Source organism: Camelus dromedarius, chromosome 18 (genome assembly GCF_036321535.1).
Source record: "Camelus dromedarius isolate mCamDro1 chromosome 18, mCamDro1.pat, whole genome shotgun sequence".
Taxonomy (NCBI): domain Eukaryota; kingdom Metazoa; phylum Chordata; class Mammalia; order Artiodactyla; family Camelidae; genus Camelus; species Camelus dromedarius.
The window spans coordinates 31,649,954-31,674,750 of record NC_087453.1 but is presented as its reverse complement, the minus strand read 5'-3'; the positions used below and the strand labels follow the sequence as shown (position 1 = coordinate 31,674,750).

Genomic DNA, 24,797 nt, shown 5'->3' with positions numbered 1-24,797 from the left:
CTTCTTATAAATAACCCCTCAGGCTGACTGAGATTAAATGTGAATTCTCCCCAGAGTTTTATCTTTGCCATCACTCTCACTTTTAGATCTACATTGTCCAATATGATACCACCAACTAAATATGGTTAGTGCTATAGAGGAACTGGGTTTTAAATTTTATTTAATTTTAGATATTTTAATGTTAAAACTGAAGTACTGTGAAATATTTTCCAATAAACACAACTTTACTGTTTTGATAGGATTCTTTTCCACTTATTTTACTTTAAAAATTGACATAGGCTATAGGGGTAAAATATACATCATTTTGCGAAGACAGTACAAGAGCAACAAAAATAATGCAGTATAGCTCATTAATATTTTATATATTGATTATATGTTTAAATCATAACATTTTGGATATAATGAGTCAAATGGATGTATTATGAAATTGTTTACTTGTTTTATTTAACTTTTTTAAATGTAGCTATTAGAAAAAATTAAATTACACACGTGTTTTGCATCATATTTTTATTGCTCTAGATGATACACTTAATGGAATGAGAAAATGTACAAGTGGAGAGATGCTGTAATTCGTATCCACAGAATGTAGGGGATTCAGATTTAACTCTGTTTTAAGTTAAAGGAATATTGGTAGCATATTCAAGACTATAATAAACATGCTTCTTTAAGCTAAAGACCAAAATATTTTACAATACAGAATGCGATACCAGAATTTTATTGAAATTGGTAAATTTGGTTGCTTATTGAGCTAAATGGTGAGGGGTTAAACTTTAGAAGGCATTGAATGGTGAGTTCAAAGTTTTATTTCGCATTTAACATAAGAGAGGACATTTGATGGCCCCATTTTGCCCTTCCTGAGAGGTCACAACTGATGGCTGGTGTCCTTTCTTCTTAAACCAGAATCCATGTATCCTCTAAATTGTTAGAAAACATAATAGAACAAACATTCTAGTAGAGGAAATTTAACTCAAGATTTTAAAATAGGGGAAGTTATAAATTTAAACTGTAATTTAAAACTTTATTATCAAAGTTACAGAGTAGAAAGAGAAACTGAAATTTAAAGATAAAAATGTGGGCGCATGATCACTTGTCAGGTTTGTTTTTATCTACAGACACTGCAACCCAAAGGGAATGGCTCCAACAACGAGTGGTGGAAAGACAATTATCTTGGGCATGAGCAGAGTTGGTTCTGACTCCAGCTCTTCCACTGAACAGCTGGGTGGCCCCTGGCTGCCTCTCCTCGCAGTTTCTGGAGAGGGTGGGAGAGGTGCTGCTTTAGGGCTCCCTGACGTTGGGAGGGCTCTTTCACCCACTTAGAACGGTCTTCTTGTATCTCCCACTCTTTGCGATCCACCTAACATGACATCCATTCTCGGATGCTGTCTTCAGCTTCCTCAGCTCAATTTTGTCATCTTCTCCTCTGAGGTCACATAAGCATCATCATATAATGATCACAGCACTTACTAAGTTGAATTGGGTACATTCATGAGGCCATCTTCTTTATTAGAGAAACAGCCCTCAGGGAGCAGATACATGTGTGAGATATTTGTCTTGGCAACCATGGTGCCTACTGCAGTACTGATACATAGTAGGTGCTTTTTGAGTTGCCTGATGTCTTTTGATGGAGAATAAAGACAAAACTGAGTCTAGAGTGGGGGATGGTACAGAGAAGATGGTACAGGAAGAAGCCATGTGATGCCAGGGCAACAAGGTGACCAGGTAGTGAACACCAGCTTGGAAACACCAATACCTGAAGAAGGCTTCCAACAAGGATGGAGGGTGTCCAAACATTGTCAACTTGGTAACTTTCCCCATAGGACTTTCCTGCCTGGAGGTTAGGGGAAAACTGTGTCTTGGCCTAGTCGCCCGTAAGTGCATGAGTAGAAGTTGATGATGAATCTTCTCCATGTCTTCCTCCACCTACATCTTTCCCAAATCTGCCATTCCAGGGGTTTGTCTATAACAGCTGCATCACTCAAAAGTTCTTAGGATAATATGGGATGTGTTGTAAATAATCAAACAGCCAACCAACTAATGAGAAGTGGGGTGTCTAAGAACAGCCTGAGAAATTGCCTTCTACAAGGTCTCTTTCACTAGGCCTGACTCAAAGAGAGGAAGAAGGGAGGAAATGCAGGTGGCCATATTAGGTCTTCATAAACCGGGTTTCTTCTGAATTTCCAGTGGTAAAGTGGTGAGTAAAGAAATTTTTCATCCAAATATCCTGTTTGTCAATGGTTCCTTAGCCTTGACCTAGAAGTATGCTGTCATTTATCATGGTAAGATGCCAGCTGTTTCATCTGGCTGTTCCTACTGTACCATGGCTCTCAGCCCACTTCTGAGCCACTTTGCTTGAACTGGTAATTCCTGCATTAAAACCAGCATCAGCCCTTCTGCCTAAAAGATTCCACCTTCCAGCTCTTCACTCCAAAGCTCTTAGAATACCCTGCTCTCCTTCTTATTCCACTTGTGTCCAGTCTGGTAGGGGTGATGGAGCTACGAAACCTCTTGAGGAGCTTTGTTTTTCTGGGAAACATTCAGAGAAAAGTCTCAATGAAGCCAGGTGTGGTGTCTGAAATGGTTCTAGAACATACCATTACTCTGAACATAGGCCACTGCTGCTGGGTTAAGAGACCTTCTATCCTGATTAAGTCCAGTAAAATAGCAAGAACAATTTTTATCTGTCCACTTCACAGGTCTTTACTTTTAGCAAACTACTTGCCACCTCTTGGCAGGTTAAAACATTAATAGATAACTAGAATCTAATGCCAACAAAAACTTTAAGTGAGGTGTGTACATAGAATTATGATCAGCTTTCCTGTCACAAATTGTCTTGATAAGAGAAGAATTTTTAAGCGGACCAAATGATGCTGTCTGCCTCCCCTCTGACCACAGGCTCAATAAATTCATGTTTCACTTTTCTTCTTCTCCTTCTCCTCCTTCTTCTTCTTCTTCTCCTTCTCCTTCTTTCTTCTTCTTCTTTCTTCTTTTATCCTTCCTCTTCCTCCTCTTCCTCTTCTCCTCCTTCCCCTTCCCCTTCTCTTTCTTCTTTTTTTTTTAACGTTTTCTTTTGATGTAATTTTAGACGTACAGAGAAATTGCAGGAATAGTACAAAGAATCCTTAAACTTTTTTCACCCTGATTCTACAAATGTCACCATTTTAGTACTTTTCTTTAGAAATCTTTCTCTCTCCATCTCTATATATACACACATACACATATTAAAAATAATATATAATTACATGTAATTTTTTGTAGATGATCTACACATTCTAAAATTCTATGAGTTTCAATGTTGTTAAATCATCCCAGATATTACTTTACTGGCAAGTCTTATCCTTATGTAAAAGAATTGGCATATTTTATTAAATTGTTATGTTTGCTTGCTTTTGTTGAACCTACAGGGCCAAATTACTCACTTGCAGAAATATCTCTGCTAGTTGAAATTTGGCTGTGCTGTTGTTGCAGCAAAGTGTGTTATAGTTCAGCGTTACAGCTCAGTGTTACAGCTCATTGTTATAAGCTCAGTTGTGACAGCAACCTGGATCCAGGTGAGAGACCAAGCAGCACTTGGAGGGTTGGAGAATTCAGGTTTATTATACTAGCTGGTCCAGAGGAGTTAACATTCCAAGCTCTGGACCCCATCTGTAGGTTTACACAGGTTTTTATAGGCTACCAGTCCAGACTTTGAAACATTTTATAACATCATATGCAAATAAGGTATAACAAAGGTGACTAATTAGGAACCAGCTTTGTAGAAATGGACCAACCAGAAGTGAGGGAAATGGACCAATCAGGAGTTAGCTCAAGGAACCAATACAATCTTAGGGATAAGTTCCACTTTCCTAGAAGTAAGCCGTTTTAGAGTTTAAAAAGTGAGATAATGGCGCAGGGCCAGGGAACCAAATGGTGCTGGCAGGAGGGTAGTGGCCCTGCCTGGGAGTCCTGCAGTCTTTTTCATGGGGCTTCCCACCTCAGTGTAATTTCTATCACTCTGAAGAGAAAGGCAATTCCCTTGTCAGAATTATAACAGGTATCAGGAAATTGCTAAAAGGCTTTCAGAAACTTTCATTTTGTTCCTCCCAGACAATTCTTTTGAGAGTCCACCTTCCTTTACCAATGCTCTTAAAGGAAAATAAAGAGGCTTGAGAGAAATGCAAAGAAATCTCATTAATCAGACTTTACATAATTTAGTCTGAAAGAAACAGGCACTATCTGTGAAGAAAGGTTCTGCTGTGTAAATTAATAAGATAAAATTAATAGAGGCGAATGTGTATAGCCTATTTAATTTAACCCACTGCTTTTAAGCATATTAATAGCATCAATTTGCATACAATCTTATTAATTAAAATTGCTTTTTTAAAAAAGAAAGCAAGATCTCTACTTGGTAGCAATTGCTTGAAACTGCTAGTCCCATAGCAATTTGAAATTGGTATTTATTTGAAATATGCCTCAGGTTAGACATTTTGCAACTTCAGGCTGGCCCCTTCTTCAATACTTAGGTTAGTGAGATTTCAGATTCCCTGAATCTGGTTACAAATATTTGAGAAAGAAACACAGGAAGAGCCTTAGTAATTTGAATTAAATGATAGTAAAGAACTTGTCAAGAAGATAAAGAGGGAGACAAACTATCTAATGATTAAGGACAATGTTCTCAAACTGAGAAATAGAAATTTCAACAAATTTGCACATTACAACTAACATGAAAATCACATCTGAAACCTGAGAATAGAAAAGAATATCCTATGATATTCAGTTATGTTGATTCCTAAGTCAATGTGTTCTTTATAATGTTTTTAAGATGAAAATATTTCAAGACTACTTTTTAAATTCAATTATAATTTGAATGAATGTTCTCAATTAGGCAGCTTTTAGGTATGTGTACTATTCAGTACACATATGATATGAAGAATCAAGCACAAGGCTTTCATTCTCAAAGGAAAAAAGTCTCCACCTAGAGATGAGCTTTCATTAGCACAAAATTAATCTTGTGGCATTCATTATATTGGTCTCTTAGAAGTGAACTTCTGATGAACAGTTGCTGGGTGAAACTATGGCAGCACAAAGGACTTATAGAGTATATGTATTTAGATAGTATACTGTTGCTACACATCCACACTTAACCATCCAGTGACTGGGGAAAGAAAGACCAAGAAGCTACACATCATTGTAGAGCAAAAATTGGGGGGAAGGGGAGAAAGTAATGGAAGAAATTTTCACATATTGCATTATGGCAAACTCACTCTGACATTTATGTAATTTGACTTGCACTTTATGCTAACTAGAATAATCTGTCTGTGGCCTGTCAAACATTCATTGTACATCTGCTTTAACTATTAAGGAAAAGAATGCATTTAAAAATTAAAATGGAGTAACTGTGGTTCAGGCATCCAAAATGGAGCCAAGAGGCCATTGTGGATGTGGTTTCATATGCATTCATGAATCACTGAAAATTTGAATTATCTGAACTTTATCAAATGCAAAGACATCACCAGCCATTCTCAAAATAGTATCTGCTTGCAGCTTCTATCTGCAGTCTTATGATCAAGTTCTCTCCTTGTAATTATGCAACCATTTTGGACCCCAACAAAAACTTCACAAGCACCCTTCTTGCCATCTCTAGCTATAATTATTGATAAACAACTCATATAACTAACAATAATCTTGCAGTTTATGCCTTTATAAGCTTTCCTGATTTTGTAGTCTGGTGTAACATAATTCAAGTATTTCTTAAATCTGTATCCCATGATATAGTCCTCAGCTTGGCTCAAATAAAACACTTTTCTATTCCTATTATAGATTGACAAAAGGTAACAAAGCTTCTCTCTGGTTTGCCTGAGTTTATCCTTTCTTGGATTTGGAAATCTGGACCAGCAATGTATGTCAGAATAGACTCAGAAATCAAAATCAAATCAACTTGCTTCACTGATTTTCTGGGTGTATCTCACCTACTTTCCAGGGTTTGTTTTTGTTTTTTTATAAATTTGATATCCCAGGCACATATGGTGTTTATTCCACACAAGGTGGAAGGTCATGTAATTTTAGAACATTTTGGACTAATTTTGTCAAGAAAATCAGTCATTCTGGATAGTTTCTAGTGGTTCCCAAAGTGTGGTCCCCAGAGCAACAGCATCACCTGGGAACTCACTAGAAATGCAAAATCTCAGGTCCTATTCCAGACCAACTGAATCAGAAACTCTGTAGGTGGGGTCAGCAATGTCTTTTACTAAAACCTGCAGGTGATTCTAACATGAGCTGAAGTTTAAAAACTAGTGGTTTAAGGTAAAAACTCCACATAACCTATAGTAATTTCCCTCCAGGACATTGAAAAATCTGGTCTGATTCAGTGGCAATGTCTCGGAAGAGCTGTAACAGTTTTCATAAGACTATGTCTTCATCTTAGGCTCCTGTTGACTTAAAAAAAATAATAAACTCAAGAAATATGAGATCATTATGGGAAAAATAAAAAATACTATACAATAAAATATAATCATCCTTATCAATGCAGATATTCATGTAAAATACATTTTTAAAAGTGGACTCAATATACATACTGTTCTATAATTTGTTTTATTCTCTTAACAATGCATTTTCCATTTTACAGATGAGAAAATTGAAGATTAGGAAGGTTTACAGCTTATCTCAGGCCCTACCTAGTTGAAAGGAAGAACTAAGATTTGAGTTCCACCTACCTAATCCCAGAGCCTTTGCTCTCAATCAAGGTGCTATGAAACTACATTAAAATTTTGCACAGCTAAATAATAGTGTGTAATATTATGTAATCAATAATATTATTAAATAGAGCTACCAAGAAACTCACTTATTCTCACAATACAATAATCATTCTCAATCGCACATCACTGAACACATTCAAATTTTTCAAGGCAATATTTCTCAAAATGGAATCATTGAGTTAAATGGCTTGCTGTTGATACATTTTCAAATTGCCCTCCAATTTACTCTATCAACAGTGTATAAGGGTGCCCTTTTCTTCACTACTTTAAAACTATGTTATATTATTGTTTGTCTTTTGTTCATTTCTATTTTTTGCTATTAATTTTTAGCTTTATTTCACTTTGATTCAAGAATGTGACCTACAGGTTTCACTTTTAGGAATTTAGTGAGTTTTACTTTGTGGCATAGTACATACTTCAACATTCAATACAAGAATATCAAACTGAACACAATGATTATATTGCTTAAGTAATCTGCCGTTGTTTTATTTTGCTTGTTTGTTTTTTGTTTTTCTTTTTTTCCTTCTTCATTTTTTCAAGAACTGGGGCATACTTTATGGTTGGTCTTCCATCACTATTTCATTTTTTATTTTTCTCACTTTTATTTCTAATCAGGAATGTTAAGTTGAACTATGTGATTTTCACAGTCTCCCATAATTCATTACTCTATTAATTTCCAGTTTGTACAGAAAAATAAGCAGCCATATATACATTTGCTGTATTACTTGATGCACAAAGGCTATAGGAGTTGTATCCTATTATTCTGTTCAATTTGAAGTTACTTTGTTCAATTTGAATTCTTATTTGTTGCACAGGTTTGCATAATTACATGTTTTTATAGTCCTTTAGCCAACTGGTTATCTAAGAGGGGCATGTGACTCATTTTTCGTTAAAGGTAAATCTATTTTCAGCAGATTTACCTCTGATCCTTAGACAGGCCTGAAACTGACCTGGTGAGCCCTGCATGGATTAACCTAGATGGGTAACTGCTTAGTAGAGAAGCTGAGCTAGACTGGGAGTTAGGACGGGGAATCCAGCACTGTATGCACGTCACTTAGTCACTGTGATCCTCAGTTTCCTCCTTGAGATGACCTGCGATGCCCCTTCAGTGCAGGGTTTTGTGAGGAATGAATGAGATGCTATATGAGAGACAAGGTGCCAGGAAGAGCCAAGGTCTTTGCCAGAACAGGCTTGTCTGCTCATTCTCCCTGAAGTGGAGGGAGCAGAATTTGCTTCTCAGAGATTTTATTTCTTTGAAGAAGAGAAAAATGTTTCAGCCAAAAGAGAATTAAATAGGCAGTCTGCTCACTCTTTCATGTTCATTCATTCATCATTTATCATTCATTCATTCAACAAAATGGTCAGCAAGACCCTTCCTCCCTTCATGAACCATATGCTTTAGTAGCAGAGATGGGCGATACACAAGCACAAAAGCAAGATCAGTGATGGGCATCATTAAGAAAAGTGGGAGAAAGAGCCAAGTGCAAATGGGAAGTTGTTCAATGGGCACAAAGTTTCAGTCATGCAGGATAAATAAGTTCTGGTAGCTCATAGAGCCTACAGTTAACAGTACTGTGCTGTGCACTTGACAACTGTGTTAAAGGGTAGATCTCTAAATATAGGATCACTAGGTGTACACCTGAAACTAATATAATTTATAAATCAACTAGACTTCAACAAATAAAAATAAAATAAAACTTTATGTAGGAACAAAATAGAAAAAAAGGGTAGATCTCATGCTAAGTGTTCTTATCACAAAAAGATGGGCAATATGACACTTCCTGAGGTGATGGATATTTTTATTACCTTGATTGTGGTGATGCTTTCACAGATGTATGCATATGTCCAAACTCATCAAATTATGTACATTAAATAAGCACAGTGTTTTTCTTTGAATATCAATTAATACCTCAATAAAACTGTCAAAAAAAGAAAAAAAGTGGGAGAAAAAAACCCAGAAAAGGACCAGATGGAAGAGGCATAATAGAGAGAATGTTTTAGAGAATGTGGTCAGAAAAGAACCATTTTTAATTATTCTGGAGAATTAAAATCTTAATTAATAAACTGCTTGGTAAGAGCATATGTTTGAAATTTCCAAAAAACTTTCATGCAACTTTTTCTTTTCTCGTTTTGTAACAGCATTTTGAGGCACACAGTCTAACATGATCTGGATTTGAGAAGTAGCCACAAGGAATCTGAGACCCGACTGGACAAAATTTCAAACTAGTGACCGCACATACCCATTTCTTGTCTGGTGCTGCTCACACCTAGGCCGTACGTCTCTAACACATCCTTTACTGTCCTCATGGATTCATCATACTTGGCTGCCAGGCCAAGGAAGTTATAGGAACCCATGTTGATGACATCTTTGATGATTCTTCCAGTAAACCTGCAGAGAGAAGGGCCAGTGAACATAAGGGGCTTTCTCACATAATGCCATCCCAGTGCCCATAAAAGACTCTCACAGAGAGATCTTAGCTTTGGCCCAAGTCATATATTTTCTTTTTTAATTTTGATTTGCACCGTTGTTACCACACATTATTTTGCCCTTAGGGGAGAGTAAGCCCGTCATGAAGCTGGGCAGAGCATCAGGAAAAAAGTATCCGGGTCACGGAGTATTACTTAGCCCTGGTTTTCCCTGGGTGCTTGCGTTTGTGACCCCTGTGCTCTGGTGTAAATTTAAGCGAGAACTTTCCAATGAGAAAGAGCCATGGTCATCACTGTCTCCTGCAGCAAGAAGGAGGAGGGTATAATTTGTCAATAAAGCTGAAAAGGACTCTTCCCAGCTGGCTCTGTGCACCTTCTGACACAGATCTCTCTTTCATTGCAATATAAACAAGCTACCCTTGGCCATGTAATTACTGTGACTTCCCCCACTGGCATCAGGAGGGCTTGCAAAGGGCTGAATAACAGAAGATCAGCTGTTCCATGCCTTGATTTTTTCAAATCTGTAATCTGGTGCCCATGCTAGAATTTCCTTGAAAGGGTTTTCTTTCAACCAAGCCCCTCCAGGTGGCTGCCTCACCTAAATGTCCAGTTGTAGTCATCTGAAACCCTCTCCATCACATCGAACAGAGCCCCCGGGGCACTGCAGATGGGCCGGTTCCAGTTGTCTCTGACTCTCATGTAAAGGTTCCGTGTATAAAAATTCTCAAAGTTTTGATACAGCGGCACAAAATCCTGTTATAACAGAGGCAGAAGTTTACCTTTGGTCCCTCACTTTTCGTAGTTCATTGGCAATTGAAGGCTAAGAGACCTGAAGGAGCCATGAAAATATTTCATCTACAAGTATTCCAAGCAAGGTTCTGTGGAGAAAGGGACAGTCAGGGTCCACAACTACCTCTGTGAGGATTCCACTTCCAAAGAACTTACATTTTAGTGGGGTAAGTGAAAAATGTGACAAATAAGGGTCACAAAGGTGACAGCACCATACAAGTCCTGACATAAATTCAGGGGACAAGGAACCCCTATCAGTCCCATCCAAAGGGTAACAGGAGGTGTCTATGTCTAAAGCAATTTACTTGGAAAAAATTTGTTGGATGATAATTCAGTCTTAACTTCATTGACTGTGAGTCTCCCCACTTGTTATGTTTTTAGACATGGGGATGAACTTAAACTGTTGGCTCTGTTGGTATAACTGTTGGCAGGTGACTGAGGGCCCAGAATCTGAGTTGAAGAGCTATGGAGACACTTGGCTTCTCTCATAGTCACAGCACTATTTTGCTGTATAAAGTCTCCTCTATGCCCAAGGGATTTGCCGTCCAGCTGAGGCTCAGAGCAAGACACATCTGATTTTGGCATCTAACTGCTAATAGTAAGTACAAAGTAGAGAATGCAAAACTTGACCAAAGCCAAGTACTTGGGGTGTTTGTTAAGATTTAATCCAGGGAAGGAGGCACATTTTGCTGGAGGAATCAAGTGGCTTTCTGTAGGAGGGGCCTTGGAGATGGGCACTGAAGGTGGAATGAGGTTGCCACAGGCAGGAATGCTTGGAGAGGGTCCTTGGGGTGAACGGGTCTCTTTGCTGGAACTTTGGGGTGTATGTGAGAAGAATGAGTAAGAATTAAACACAAGGTGGAGACTATCCCTCTTAGTTTAGTCTATAATGGCTCCCATCTCACTTGGAGTCAAAGCCAAGGTTCTGCCTGGTCTGGTCCCTGCTTCCTCTCTGATTCCCCTACGATTCCCTGTGGTGTGGGTGGGCCTGCAACGTCAGCTGGGTGCGGAGAATGGGAGTCGGATGTGTCCATAGGAGGAACTTGGACACTATCCTGGAGGCCGCAGGGAACCACTCAATAATAGGGAGTGAGCTTTTCATCCTCCTCCCATCTCCTCTGAGTCCTTTGCTCTCCTTCCCCTTAGGGAATGGAGCTGATTTCCTGAAGGAACAAGGAAGACCCTGGGGAAAGGCTTTGTAGAAGACCTTCTTATGCTACTCGTCTGACCCACTCATCTCCTGAGCTGGTCCAGTCCAGAATGAAATGATAGAATCTGGTTTTTATTGGCAATGTCATTATATTTAGAGGAATATGGTGATTATCTATAAGAAAGAATGCTCATAACCACACACTGGGGGCTATCACGTGTGAATTTGAAGGATGGATGAGCAACTCTGCTGATTACATTTGTAAGCTGAATATTTCATACCAAATTCATTTTCTCTCAAATAGCTAAATATCCTTATATAGGTTTTATTATGATTTAAAGCTACAAGATTATGACAATCCATTATTCCCTTTTATGCTAACAGGAAATGGATATGTTTTTGGAGAAAAAAAGATTACATAATTCTAAGAAAACATTTTCTAATTCCCTCTTTGATTTAAAAACATTTTTCTAGACATTTTACTGATTTGTAGATTACTCTATATCCCTAAACATTGTTTGTGTTGTTCTATTTCTAATTTTTAATTTCTTACTTGAAATGACATCATAGAAACTCATCCTTTCAAGAGGAAAGAGAGAGGATGTCTGTGAGTAATATTTCTAGACTCAGAATGGGAATATGATTTTAGATTTTATGAGAATTCTTACTCAAAATAGAGTTAACAGTTGATTTAAGAGAGACATTAACAGTTGGTTTAGGAAAACAGTTGGTTTTGGATAGAAAATAATCAAAATATCCTGTCCACAAAATTAATTTCAGACATGGAGCCACAAGATACTCAAAACACCAAGACAGAGAGGGCACAGAAAACATAGAGCGCAAACTATTGGACTTATGTGGAAAAGCAGACCCAGCCAGATGAGTGACTTGAGCTCAGGTCAACCTCAAGTTCCATCCATTCTCTCTACAGTCATTTTAGAGTGACCTCTGGCTGGTACTTGCCCCAGTTTGTCCAAGCTTCCCTCTAAAACATCAATGGTGACAAAATACATGAAGCACAATATGGAAAACTAAGCCTCACAGATGGCCATACCACAAAGGAGGATGCACTCATCACAAGGAGCTTGGCACTTACTCGAGAAAAATATCTGAGGCTTCACGTCATTGATGTTTCACAAAGATGTGTCATCATGGCTCCCCAAGGGAAGGTGGGGAAAAAAAATTCCACCTTGCCCAATCTTGCTCCTGGCTCAGAGATCCAGAATTTCTACCTATGAGGAAATGGGTAGCTAGCTCTTTACTGAGATAAATACTATGAGGGCAAGACAAAGGGATTCTATCCAATTCTGCAAGGTCAGAGTAGATTTTCTGCCAGGGAATGATCTCCATACTCAATAGAAACTTTTATTATTTAGGTACTTGAATCTTCTCTGACAAAGGGATGGACCAGTTTTTTAACCACGTGGAGCCATTTCTTTGTGGGTGGTGTGAACACTAACTCAGATCTGAATCTAAAGCTCAGCAGTCTACACGTTCCTGAGAGGGACGGTGGAGCTTGGAAACTCTAGAATTCAAGATCTGGTCCAGGGAGGAAGGGTTGCTTTTTGGGCACCATCCTATTTCCCTGCACCTGTGAGGCTCCCTGCCTCTGTGTGGATGTCTTTTCACCTGACGCATTCCTTTAAGCACCAGTGAGATTTCTTCAGGAGCGGTCAACACCTTCCAAAGGTCACTGAAATCTAGTCTCAGGTAAGCCTCCCATAGCATTTTAACTATGTCATAAAATGTGACAATGAGTGTGTATATGTCCATGAATGACTGAAAAATTGTGCTGAACACTGGAATTTGACACAACATTGTAAAATGATTATAAATCAATAAAAATGTTAAAAAAAAAACTATATCATAAAACGAAACTGGATTATACATTGTAAAAACAGAAGCATTACAATACGACATATTTTTATCCATCTGTAGATTTAATTTATCATTTGGCCTACTTACCATCTTTAGTTTTCTTCCTTACACAAAAGGCTAGATATGACAGTGAACCCCAGCCACAAGGACACAATCATTTTTGAGATAGGGTAAATGAGGGTTCAGCAAAGCCTAGCAATTTAGCCTCAAAAGTAGCTTTGTTTTCTTCAATATAACACTCGTTTTTTTTTCCACCTTGCATATGCGGTAATTGGTAAATCTCTAAATGTTACACATATGTGTCTCCAACTTTTATAGACAAATCAATAGGAAGCCAGAAAATCTGAGTGGATGAAATGGAAATTGTACCCAGTTATATAACCAATGCTTTTTTCAATAAACCATGCTGTAGGGCTACGTGTTTAAAAGGAAGTGAAGATAACATATCTATGTCCTATTGTGAAAAATATTACCAAATTTGTGACTCTTTTTACTTGATTTAACTAAATGCTCATTCCATAGCAAGCAGAATTGTGGATTTGTAGATAAAGAGAGAATCATTATAAAATACAGTTTGTCATTTGTGTCTACATTGACACTTCTCACCTAAGATCTCATTTTATATCATTTCCTTTTGAAAAACAGCTGGTTCTCTTACTAGAGCTGAGCTCAGAATAATGATAAAATATGTTTGTTTGTTTTCTTTTCTATTGGAAAGGATAATGGTCTTATAAACAGTTCTTTGAGGAATAAGAAACACAAAGTAAAGACAGCTAAATTAATTTTTCATATTAAGAAAACAGGGGAGGTTGAATAAAGATAACAGACTCTGTGTTGTATGTATTCTACCACTTACCTAAAAGACCTGTGAAATGACAAAAAGTAGATATTGTCAAAAAATAAACTTATAAATGCTTAGAAAGACAGCTAAGATTATCATCAATGAATCAGGAATATTGAAGTAACATAAAAGATAGAACATAAATAAGATCTGATTAGTGTAGAAATAAGATCATAGGAAATCATAGCACTATAACATCTATGGAGAAGACTGGTGTGAACAGAAGCAGGAATCTTAAAGCCAAAAGTCAATGACAACAAGAAGTTGATACCCCAGGTGATCCATTGGGAACCAAGACCTCTTCGTCCTCCTTTCATTGGGTTAATAAGTAAGAAGCAGGTGCACTGCCCACAGCACAGAGCACCGTGCTGGGTGGCAAGACCTGAGTGAAAGAGCACTGCCCTTGTGTAGAGAGGTGGGACACCCACACAGCAAGAACGCAAGCTGCTGGCCCCAGCAACTCATTCAACTTCCCTTCTACAGTCACTCAAGACAGCTGAATATGTAAGCAAATAAGAACCCTTAAATACAAAAATGAGCATCAAACAAAATGTCATCGCTATTTGAGGAAAATAGCACAATATGAGGCACCAAATTCAATAAACAGAACTAACATTTAATAAATGATTAATAGAGCAAACAGGAAAAGAATTAAAACTACATAAGTAACATGTTTAGAAAGACACAACAAAACAGTGCATCCTTTAAAACAGTTAAAAGTCCAAAAGTATAATGGAGACATCAGAGAATGAAATTAATTAACCAGCATAATCAGCTGACTATCTTTCCAGGTCATAATGACAAAGAACAGAGGAAAGAAAATATGAAAGAGATACAAAAGCTATGACGAGCAGATCCAGGTCCAGTGTCTTTAATCAGACTTGCAAGATTGAAGGAAGGAGGAGGAGAAGGTAAGGTGGAAGAGGAGGAAGAGAAGGTAAAGAAAGAGGAGGAGGAGAAGCTTCCAGAGAGGAAGAAAGGTTTGACTCCCAAGATATAAGTGTTCTCTCAACTCCTGAACAGAGCAAATAGGAGAAAACCCATACCAAGCTACATCCTGGTTAAATTTCAGAAGGATAAAGGGAGAATCTTAAAAGTCTTCAGAGAAGGTGAAAAGTCAGTTTACATACAAAGGAATCAGAATTAGATTGCTTCAGAATTTTCTTATGTGGCAGTGGTGGGAAAGATTATGAGGGAAAATTGTTTTGAACTTAAAATCCTATACTCAGCCAAGCCAGCAACCAAATGAGAAATTCAAATACAGACATTCTAATATATGTAAGGAGTCATGAGTTGCACTCCCACAGGCCTTTTCTGTGATAATTGAGCATGTACCTCAATAAAACAATGGAATAACCATGGAGGAAGACAGATGCCAGTAAAAAATAGTGAATGAAGAAACTGATAAAATATGGGTTAGCCCAAGCAGTTCTGTATATGTACTATAAAGAAACAGAAACTAAAATTTATAAATAAATGACAACCTGGAGAATGAGTATGTGGGAGGAAGAAAGTGAAACTTTATGAACTTCTTCTGGTCAGGGGAAGACTCTAATTTCTAAATAATGGTACATAAATCCTAAATACATGTGTTAAGTATTCAAAGAGAACCATTAAAAAAATAGTAGGGATATACTATATATAACTTCTTAACAGTGACAAGGAGGAAAAAATGCAGAACAAAGAAAACTCAATCAAATGTACCAAAATTATAAAAGGAAAAATATTTAAAATTCAAAACTTTTAAATGAGCAACAGAAAATGTGAATGTAAAATATAAAGATGGCAGAAATAATTTAAACAAATCAGTAATTGAATATAAAGTTTAACCATGTGGAATTATCAATGTATGACTGTTTTTGACCCAAAAAAACCCAGGAAATTCTTACAGTTTACTTAAGTAATTGTTCATAGACCATATTATTAAAATACAGAAGTTTTCACATTTGTTTTAAAAATAAATCTATATGCTTTTCATAAGAGACATAAATTTACATTAAGAGGTTTTGGTCAGAGATGCCCTGTGAACTGATTTAGGTTTAACAAAAACCATGTTGATTGTTAGTTGAGAAGAGACTGGAGGTGTTGAAGGTAATCACATAGTATGACCACCCACAAGCTGCTGGCTTGTACATTCAGTTCCTAGGGAAACCCTCTCATTTTGGACCCACCCAGATCCAACCAGGAAGGCCAGTTTTGGGGCCATCTGTTTGATTTGGACAAAACCACACCTCACACCCAGTAACCTTCATAAACCCCATCCTTCAAATCACTCAGAAGAAAGACCATCTGGGCAAACCCTGCTGTTACTTCACATACCCGGTGTGGATTTCAAAGACCAATTTTAATTCATGCAAAACATTCAGAACTTTATCTTAAAATTTTCTACATCTATAACTTACTTGAATCCCCTTTGTTTCAAGTGAGAGTTACAATCTCTGGAGATGGACCAGTAATGTTTGGAATTTACTTGTAGGGATACTGGGATAATCTGGATCTAATGTGAACAAGGAATTGCAACTGAAATGTTTTATATCAGGCTGGTGCCATATGGCCTGTGTCGTGCTCAACCTGCCATCAAACTGTAGGGACTGAGAAACATGACTGCGCTTGAAGTTTTTAACTTCTCTGATGATGCTTGACATTCATTTGACTATATTTACTGACCTCCTCTTCTGGATTAAACAAAGTTGGGCCATTATATCACTGAGAAAGTAATTTATCTAGAAATATTTAATAAAGGGCAGTTCAACTCTAGAGTTGCCTTTGAAGGGTTAAAGGAAGAATTTAAGTAAAATATTTAACGTTGTATCTGTCTGTGTTGTCCTTTCCCTTGTTAGTGTCTTCTGGTTACCTCTGAAGTCCAGGGAGGCAGCAGGGGATCTTAGATGTGTGTTCTCTGTACTCTGTTTAGTGTTATCCTGGAGGAATATTTTGGTTTGTCTATTCCTTTTAACTAGCATTACTGGTTGACTCAGTAAAAACTGAGTGAATCAGATATCAATTGATTCAGATAGAGGATTATCAGGGCTTTTATGTTTTGGAGTCAATTACTGGATGTTTGGGCTAGAAATCAAAAGGATGAAAAAGCAAAAAGAAATACTACATTTGGGGCAACACTTCAGTTGAATGGCTGGTTTGGTATGAGAGGAGTCATGACAGTGAGAGAGAAAAGAGGGAAAGTGGATTCATAAATTCTTCTATTCGATTAAGAAAAAGAAGTGAGGAGACGGACATGTCAATGAGCTTGACCACAGTAACCAGTTCACTGCGTACGTGTACATTGAAACATCCTGTTGTGCACTCTAAATCTATACAACTTCATGAAAAACAAAATAAAAATGGAAAGGATGAGTGCAGAGTAAACGAGTGTCACAGGACATGAGAGCATCCAGTGACGATCTTTGTAAAACACCCGTGAGCTCCTCTCCACCAGCCCTTCCTGGATGTGCTCTCTGTCCTGGTGTCACGTTGCTCAGGGCTGGTTTGTCTGATGGGACAATCTATTCTGCATATACAATAACAGGATTTTAGATTAGAATAATACTCATTTTTGCTACAAAGAACCAGGGGTCATTTGAAAGCAGCACAGTCCACATTTCAAGCAAGAGCCTTCAGGATGTGCCTAAGACAGCTTGTTAACACAGCAAGAAGTCCAGGACTGGGGGCAGTATTAAAAGGAGAAGGCCAGTCTGAAGGCCAGGGTTTCTGGTGGCCAAGTCCCACCAAAAGTACACATGACTGGAGCCATTGCAGATTGTTAGACCCTGTTACTCTGAAAGGCCTCAATCTCTAAAAAGCAGCTCAAAAGGGAAGAACACAAAATAACAAGTGTGTCGTATAAAAGGTGTGTCTATCAGTCAGTGGACTGATGCCCTCTACCTCACAGAGATCAAACAGATGGAAATCGCTTATTTTGTTTAAAAAAATGAGACACAGATCTATTTAATGCAATGCCTTCTTCCTGGGAGGTAGTTCTACAGCTCTTGGGGCAATACTGAGAGGTGCTGCGGTACAGACAGCTGTGCACTATGTACATGCTGTTATTCAGAACTCAAGCACCCTGCCCCCAGATGAGGGGAGCATGGAGCCTCACAGCTGACTGCAGGGGACTGCCGGGCTCAAGATCACATCCCGCTCTGATGGCAGCCCCATCTAGCATCATGGAAGGCTTCACCTCTTCCTTTAACTAAGAATGCTTCTGAAGGACACTCCCATCACCAGAGAGCCCTGTGGGATCCCCAGAGGCCTCTGCTGGGACTGTCTCATAATTCACCTGCCACATCTTGCCTCTTTCACTTCCTCACAGGTGTCCAAGTGTTGATCCCAGGAGCACACCCACTCACTTCTCAGCCCTCAGCCTTCCATCTCAGAGCCTGTTTCCCTGACAACAAGCTTGCCACATGTATGTGTATATGTACACACACACACACACACATGCATTCTTCTTGAAATGTAAGAAGTGTTTTAGAAAAACCAAAGTGACAAGCCCTGCTGGGCTGATAGAGCAAAAATATTGCAATCGGTTGGAAAATAGATGGCAGATTTGAAGCCTACTCCTGCCAAGCATGTTACACCTGAGTAATGTACACTTGACTTACGCTGTGCTCCAGTAAGTATTCTAGAATGTGCTGATTTACTGTGCACCAGTTAATTGTGCCTGGGGAGCAGACAGACTGGTGATGAGAGCTTCTAGAACAGACCAGCTGGTGGCAGGGAGGGGCTGTGGAGATCCTTGTGAGAATGGCCAAAAGGAACTTGCTTTCTCATTCCAATTTTCCAGTTTCACCATCAGCTCTGCTAGGATCTGGGAAAACTGCATTCTTCTCTGGAAGTGTGCTGGGTTGTCTCCAGCTTGATTTAAACATTACAATCCTATATCATTAAAGGACTTTTATATCCTCAAAACTGTCTGTGGCTATCTTTTTGCCAAGTACAGGACCATTCTGTCATGACTGGTGTGCTGCAAACATTCTTATGTCTGACCCTACTAGAAATTTGGGGTTATTCTGATTTCCTCCCTCTGCTTATTTTCCATACATTCCAGCATCAAAACTTGTTGATCCTACCTCCTGTATCTCTAATTAGTTCCTTTACTTCATTTCTTCTTCCCCAGATGAAGTACAAATTATCTCTTCCCTAGATGATTATAAGGCTTTTTATTGTCACTTTGCTTCCAGTCTTGATTTGAAATTCCATCTCTAACATCTATTAAATTCTCTAAAGTTGTTTGTTCTCTTCTCATCCTTTCTCTTCTTCCTTGTACAGACTTTCCCTGGGAAATCTCATCGGCTTTGGTGGCTTTGACGACTGTTAACATGTGCCAGATATGTGTAAGGTGCCATGATGTCCATCTGAGAATTTTCTCTGTGAGTTCTGGACCTCTATCTCCAGCTGCCAATTCGTTAAACTCAATTTGTGAAAATGTGATTTGACCACTTTCCCCCTCCAACCAACCCTTCCTTCTCTATTCCCCATCTCAATGAATGATAACACCTTCTTTCTACCCAGCTGTCCAAGTCACAAACCTAGTGGGGTCTCCTTGATTTGTACATTTCCCTAATTCCTTAAGTCAAATCAATCATCCCTAAACAAACTCTTAAACATCTTTTGGCCTTGTATGTTATCACCATCCCTATGATCACTACCCTGGGCACAGCCCAAGCCCTTAGCTAGAATTTTCCCTACAACCTGGATTTCTGCATTAGCCTCTTAGCTTCTTTTTTGGTCCCTTTGTTGTCCTCCTGCAGTACCTCTTTCATAGGGCATGGAATACAAACTTTCTAATCTGCAAATCTGCATTCCTCTGCCTGAAATCCTTCAATGCCTTCTCATTGTTCTTATAATAAATGCCCATGGCTTATAAAAACCCATTGTAGTGTGGTTCCTGCTTCCCTCTCAAACAATCTTTCTCCCCACATACTCCCACTCTGACTTGCAACATTCTGGTTGTTAGAATTCCTTGGCCCCTTAAGTAGACAATGCTTTCTCTTATTTCTTGGCTATTTTGCACCATATTTCCTATCCTTAAAGACTCCTTCCCTCACATCTTGCCTCACCCTTTACCTTACTACTTACTCTTCAGCCTTAAGATATTATTTAATTTCCTCTTCTTCCCAGAAACCTTCACTGAACACCAAGTTCAGATTAAATGTTTCTCTTCTTTGCTTCCTTGATGTCATCTACTTACCTCTGTGTTACCTCTTATCAAATTCTATTGCAATTGTTTTTTTATAGTTAAATCTCTAAAGGCAAGAACCATTTCTGTGTTGGTTATTCTTATATCCCCACATTTAGCACTGTGCCTGGCACAAAACCCATGCTCAAAACAAATTTGAATTGACTAATGAGTAAAGGAATGCTTTGGCACAAAGACTGCCCTCTTCTGAGAGTGTCCTCTTTGCACCCTTGCTCACTAGATAGACTCCTGCTCACCATTCAAGCCCCAGCATCATGCCTTTCTGACTTCCTGAGTGAATCACAAGGCACGGATCTCTGTTTCTTATATCACCTTCCTCCTTATCATCACTTTTTATCATTTGTTTTGCTTGTGAGTCTGTTTTTACACACCAGACTTCAAATTCTCTGATGGAGGGACCTATTGTTTCTTCCCTATTAGCCTTCATTACTTGGTGTAGAGCATGTGCTCAAATACCAGCTAAGGGTAGGAGAGAGTGAAATGATAAAACCAGACCTGATTTCCTTCTGAAGGCTATACACTTGATCTAAGAGAATTCCAAAATAAGTGTTCTACACCATTTGTTCATGGCTGTGTTACTGTAACAAGAGTTTATCTTACCGTGGGTGCTTGTCACTAATTTACAGCATTTGAGGTTTTCTCATTTCATGGAAGTTTATGCCTCAACTATGTTCTTTGCTTAGATGTGCTCAAGTCTCCATCATGTGGATAATCCATGCCCACAATCATATATTCCAAAGCAATTTTTAGGAAAAAGAAGTTCATAGCATCATAAATCATTAAAATCAATTTTGGAAAACATGTTAATAAGACACAGGCTCTTCCCAGATCTCTGAATGTTTTCCAGGTTGTCTCTGTGAAAAGGGGATGATGTAGACTTTTACAGGTTAACTACTGAAAGTATCTAGATCACTGGTTCTAAACTGAGAGTGATTTTGTACTCCATGAGACATTTGGCAATGTCTGGAGGCAATTTGATTATCACATGTATGTAGGAGAGTGCCTATTGCCTCTAGTGGGTAGAGGCCAGGGATTCTATTCAAAAAGTCCTACAATGCACAGAGCAGCCTCCCACTTCAAAAAATTAGCCAGTCTACAATGTCAATAGTGCCAGACGTGAGAAACTTGGACCTAAATGAAATTGTAATCTCACATTTCATTCAAACACACGTTTCTACTCCAGAATAGAACATAAATAAACCTACAACTGCTCAACCTACAACTAGAAATCAGAATACAGCCCTACTCATGTGCCTCACTCATATTTTTACTTTTCATCTTTAAAATGGTATTTTAGGGGGAGGGTAGCTCAAGTGGTAGAGCACATGCTTAGCATGCACATGGTCCTGGGTTCAATCCCCAGTACCTCTTCTAAAAATAAATAAATAAACCTAACAACATCTCCCCAAAATAAATAAAATAAAAGAAATTTTTTTAAAAAATTATATTTAATATATATCTTATGAGCTTTTTATAGAAATTAAATATAATTATGTATAAGGAATTCCTTAGCTCAATCTGGCAAATAGTAGTTGCTCGATAAATATGTGTAAAACAAAAACAAGTCTATGAATACACAGGGGATGTTTACAGTGTCTAGAGGGTGCAGAGTAATAGGATTTACCCTGAGTAGTTCCTGAGTGTGTCACTCTTTTTAGGACCTGAACATGCATCACCACAGTGAGAACACTTCAGAGAACAACAGGCATTGACAGAGATCCAAGAAGATGCTCATACGTACCTTTTGTTCTTCTCGCTCTACAGCTGCATTGCATTTTTCTATTCCCAAGTTTCTCAAAAAATCTCTGAGATAGCCAAACAGCGTCCCAATTCCATATCCCATATAAGTTAAAATCACAGCATAAAGAGGTGCTTCCTCAAAGGATTCAACAATTGGCTTATAGAAATTGGAATTTCCATTTTGCTGCAAAGACAAAAGAAAATTGAAGGTTAGCACTCTCCCATTACAATAAACTCTGATACTTGAAATTTTGGACTTTCAACCTTTTACATTTCAAAGAACATATTTAAGATTGTAAAAGCTCCCTGGAGAAAAGTAGAAACTGATCATTGAAGAGGCTAATCAAAAATGTCATTTTATTTTACAATTCCTGTTGAAATAATTGATTCATGCAAAAGTGATCAACAGGCTCTGAATCCATTCAGTAAAAAGTTAATGAGGAATAGGGCTTTCACAAGATGCCAAACTATCACCCTACAGGTTACTGCCCAATCACAAACCTGGGTTTACATCCTTAACCAGGTGGTCAAATTACAACACAGATGTTAGAACAACTCACCACTCTGTGGTCTTATCATGATCTAATATTCAATACGCTGATGAAATATTTCACCTGAATTTAGTCAAGTTCTAATATGTAATTTCCATTTCAAAAGAAATATCAGGTAAATTATTTCATGAGGAAACAATCAGATAATCCACAATGTGTGACTTTCTATATTACAACTAGTCTGGCCTTTAAATGCAAAACATAAACAAATGGGACTACGTCAAAATAAAAAGTTTTTGCATGGCCAAATAAATGATCAACAAAATGAAAAGGCAACCTACAGAATGAGAGGAAATTTTTGCAAACACATATCCGTTAAAGGGTTAATAGCCAAAAATATACATCAATAACTCATACAACTCAAAAAGGCCAAATAACCCAATTACAAACAGGCAAAGGACCTGAATAGATATTTTTCCAAAGAAGACATACAGGTGGCCAGAAGGTACATGAAATGTGCTCAACATCACTAATCATCAGGGAATGCAAATCAAAGTCAAAATGAGATATCACCTGACACCTGTTAGCTTGGCTGTTATCAAAAAGAAAAGAGATAAGAAGTGTTGGTTAGGATGTGGAGAAAGGGAATCCTTGTGCACTGTTGATGGGAATGAAAATTGTAACAATCATTATGGAGAACAGTATAGAGATACCTCAAAAAATTAAAAGAACTACCAAATGATCCAGCAAACCCACTTCTGGGTAGATATTCATAGGAAATGACATCAATATCATTAAGAGATATCCGCACTTCTATGTTCATTGCAGTATTATTCACAATAGCCAAGATACAGAAATGACCTAGGTGTCCATTGATGGATGGATGGATAAAGAAAATGTGATTTGTATACACGTAGACACATACACAGTAGAATATTATTCAGCCACACACACACAAAAGAAAATTCTGTCTTTTGTGACAACATGGATGAACTTAGAGTACATTATCTAAGTGAAATAAGTCAGACACAGAAAGAATAATACTGCATGATTTTACTTATATGTGGAATCTTAAAAAGCTTAACTCACAGAAACAGAATAAAATGGGGGTTGCTAGCGGCTGAGATGGGGTGGGTGGGGAAAATGGGGAGATGTTGATCAAAGAGTACAAGTGCTTTCGGTTATAAGATGAAGAAGTTCTAGGGATCTAGTGCACAGTATGTATATGTATATCAAATCACATGATGCACCTCAAATACATACAATTTTTGCTTATTAACTATACCTCAATCAAACTGGGGAAAAAAGGAAAAAAGAACTGGGGAGGGGACTTAAGAGAAAAGCAAGTGTACTGTGTGTTCTTTCATTTGATCCTCTTTTTTTGTTTTTGGCAAAAAAAAAACTAGTAAAAATACTTATTTCAAAAACAGTAAAAATCCAAATGTGTACTGGAAATATATATTATTAAGGAATTTTTAGTTTTGTTAGGAGTGATAATAGCCTTATAGTCATGTGGCAGAATGTTTTAATCTTTGTAGATGCATACTGAAGTATTAAGAAAGGTGAAGCTATAATTTTCTGTCAAATGGTTCATCAAAAATTAAACATATACAAAGAGCAATTTAGGGGAAACGCTAATAACTGTTGATTCTAGATGGAGGTTATACGGGTGATTTTTTTTTGGCTTTTCTACGTATTTAAAATTTTTCATAGCAAAAATTTAAGCTGCTTTTCTCTTTTTTCCTAGTAGAAAGTAGACTTTTAATATCAAACCATTCTTACTCCTATTCAACTGATTTGCACATAGTAGTGCAAATTTTGCTCAATGCATTAGTAAATAAATCATCCCAATGCTACTAATGAAGTTTTTGTCTTTAATAAATATTTACACATCCATTCATTTTTTTCACTCAACAAATATAATGCAATCATTGGATTCCCAGTTTCACAATGAGATGATCCTTAAGAAGTGTTTTGATCACTTGGAATGTATAACTTTTAGTGATTTATTCAAAATTGTCAAATGTCTACTAATATCTAATTTATTAACTTAGCTTACACATATATTTTAGAGTGATATATTGTATAAAATTATTTTAATTAGAAATACTATTTTTCCCATTCTAATACTGTAAGCACTGTTTCCACCAACACAGTTTACTAGCCTAAATTGCCTTCATTTCCTCTACATTATTTGAGATGCAGTATTTTTGGAATCTCTGTGTGACTTAGTCACTGGAATTTTATCAGAAACCACAAAGTATGTGACTGTCAAAAAACAAAATCTATCAGGTAGATGAATATTTTTTATCTATATTACTTGTTTTTAAGGCAATTTTTTAAAAGCCTTTTCATAATGACATTTTACACTTGAATTGTTGAGTTAAAACCCCACAAAATATTATTAAATCTTATTAAAATTCCTTGACTCTTTATTTATCCATTATATCAGATTACTCTCTAGACAACACACACTAACATTAATGGATGTTGCTTTTGTTGAACGTGTCTTCCCCAAACACTACCTGGTGGTTTAAAATGATGAAAGTGA

The 24,797-nt window shown here is 37.6% G+C and overlaps 1 protein-coding gene across 2 annotated transcripts in view; it reads right to left on the bottom strand.

Annotated features, from left to right (window-relative positions):
• Positions 1-24,797, bottom strand: part of LOC105096266 (serine palmitoyltransferase 3) — a 150,909-nt gene that overhangs the window by 111,560 nt on the left and 14,552 nt on the right. For both annotated transcript variants that reach the window (XR_004131009.2, XM_031434252.2), the window contains exons 2-4: positions 21,757-21,939; positions 9,757-9,911; positions 8,972-9,120 (exon numbers count right to left, since the gene is read on the bottom strand). Coding sequence is in view for 1 of the 2 variants with exons in the window: in XM_031434252.2 (XP_031290112.1) it covers positions 8,972-9,120; positions 9,757-9,911; positions 21,757-21,939 (487 nt within the window). In the remaining variant the exon portion in view is untranslated. The remainder of the gene's footprint in view (positions 1-8,971; positions 9,121-9,756; positions 9,912-21,756; positions 21,940-24,797) is intronic.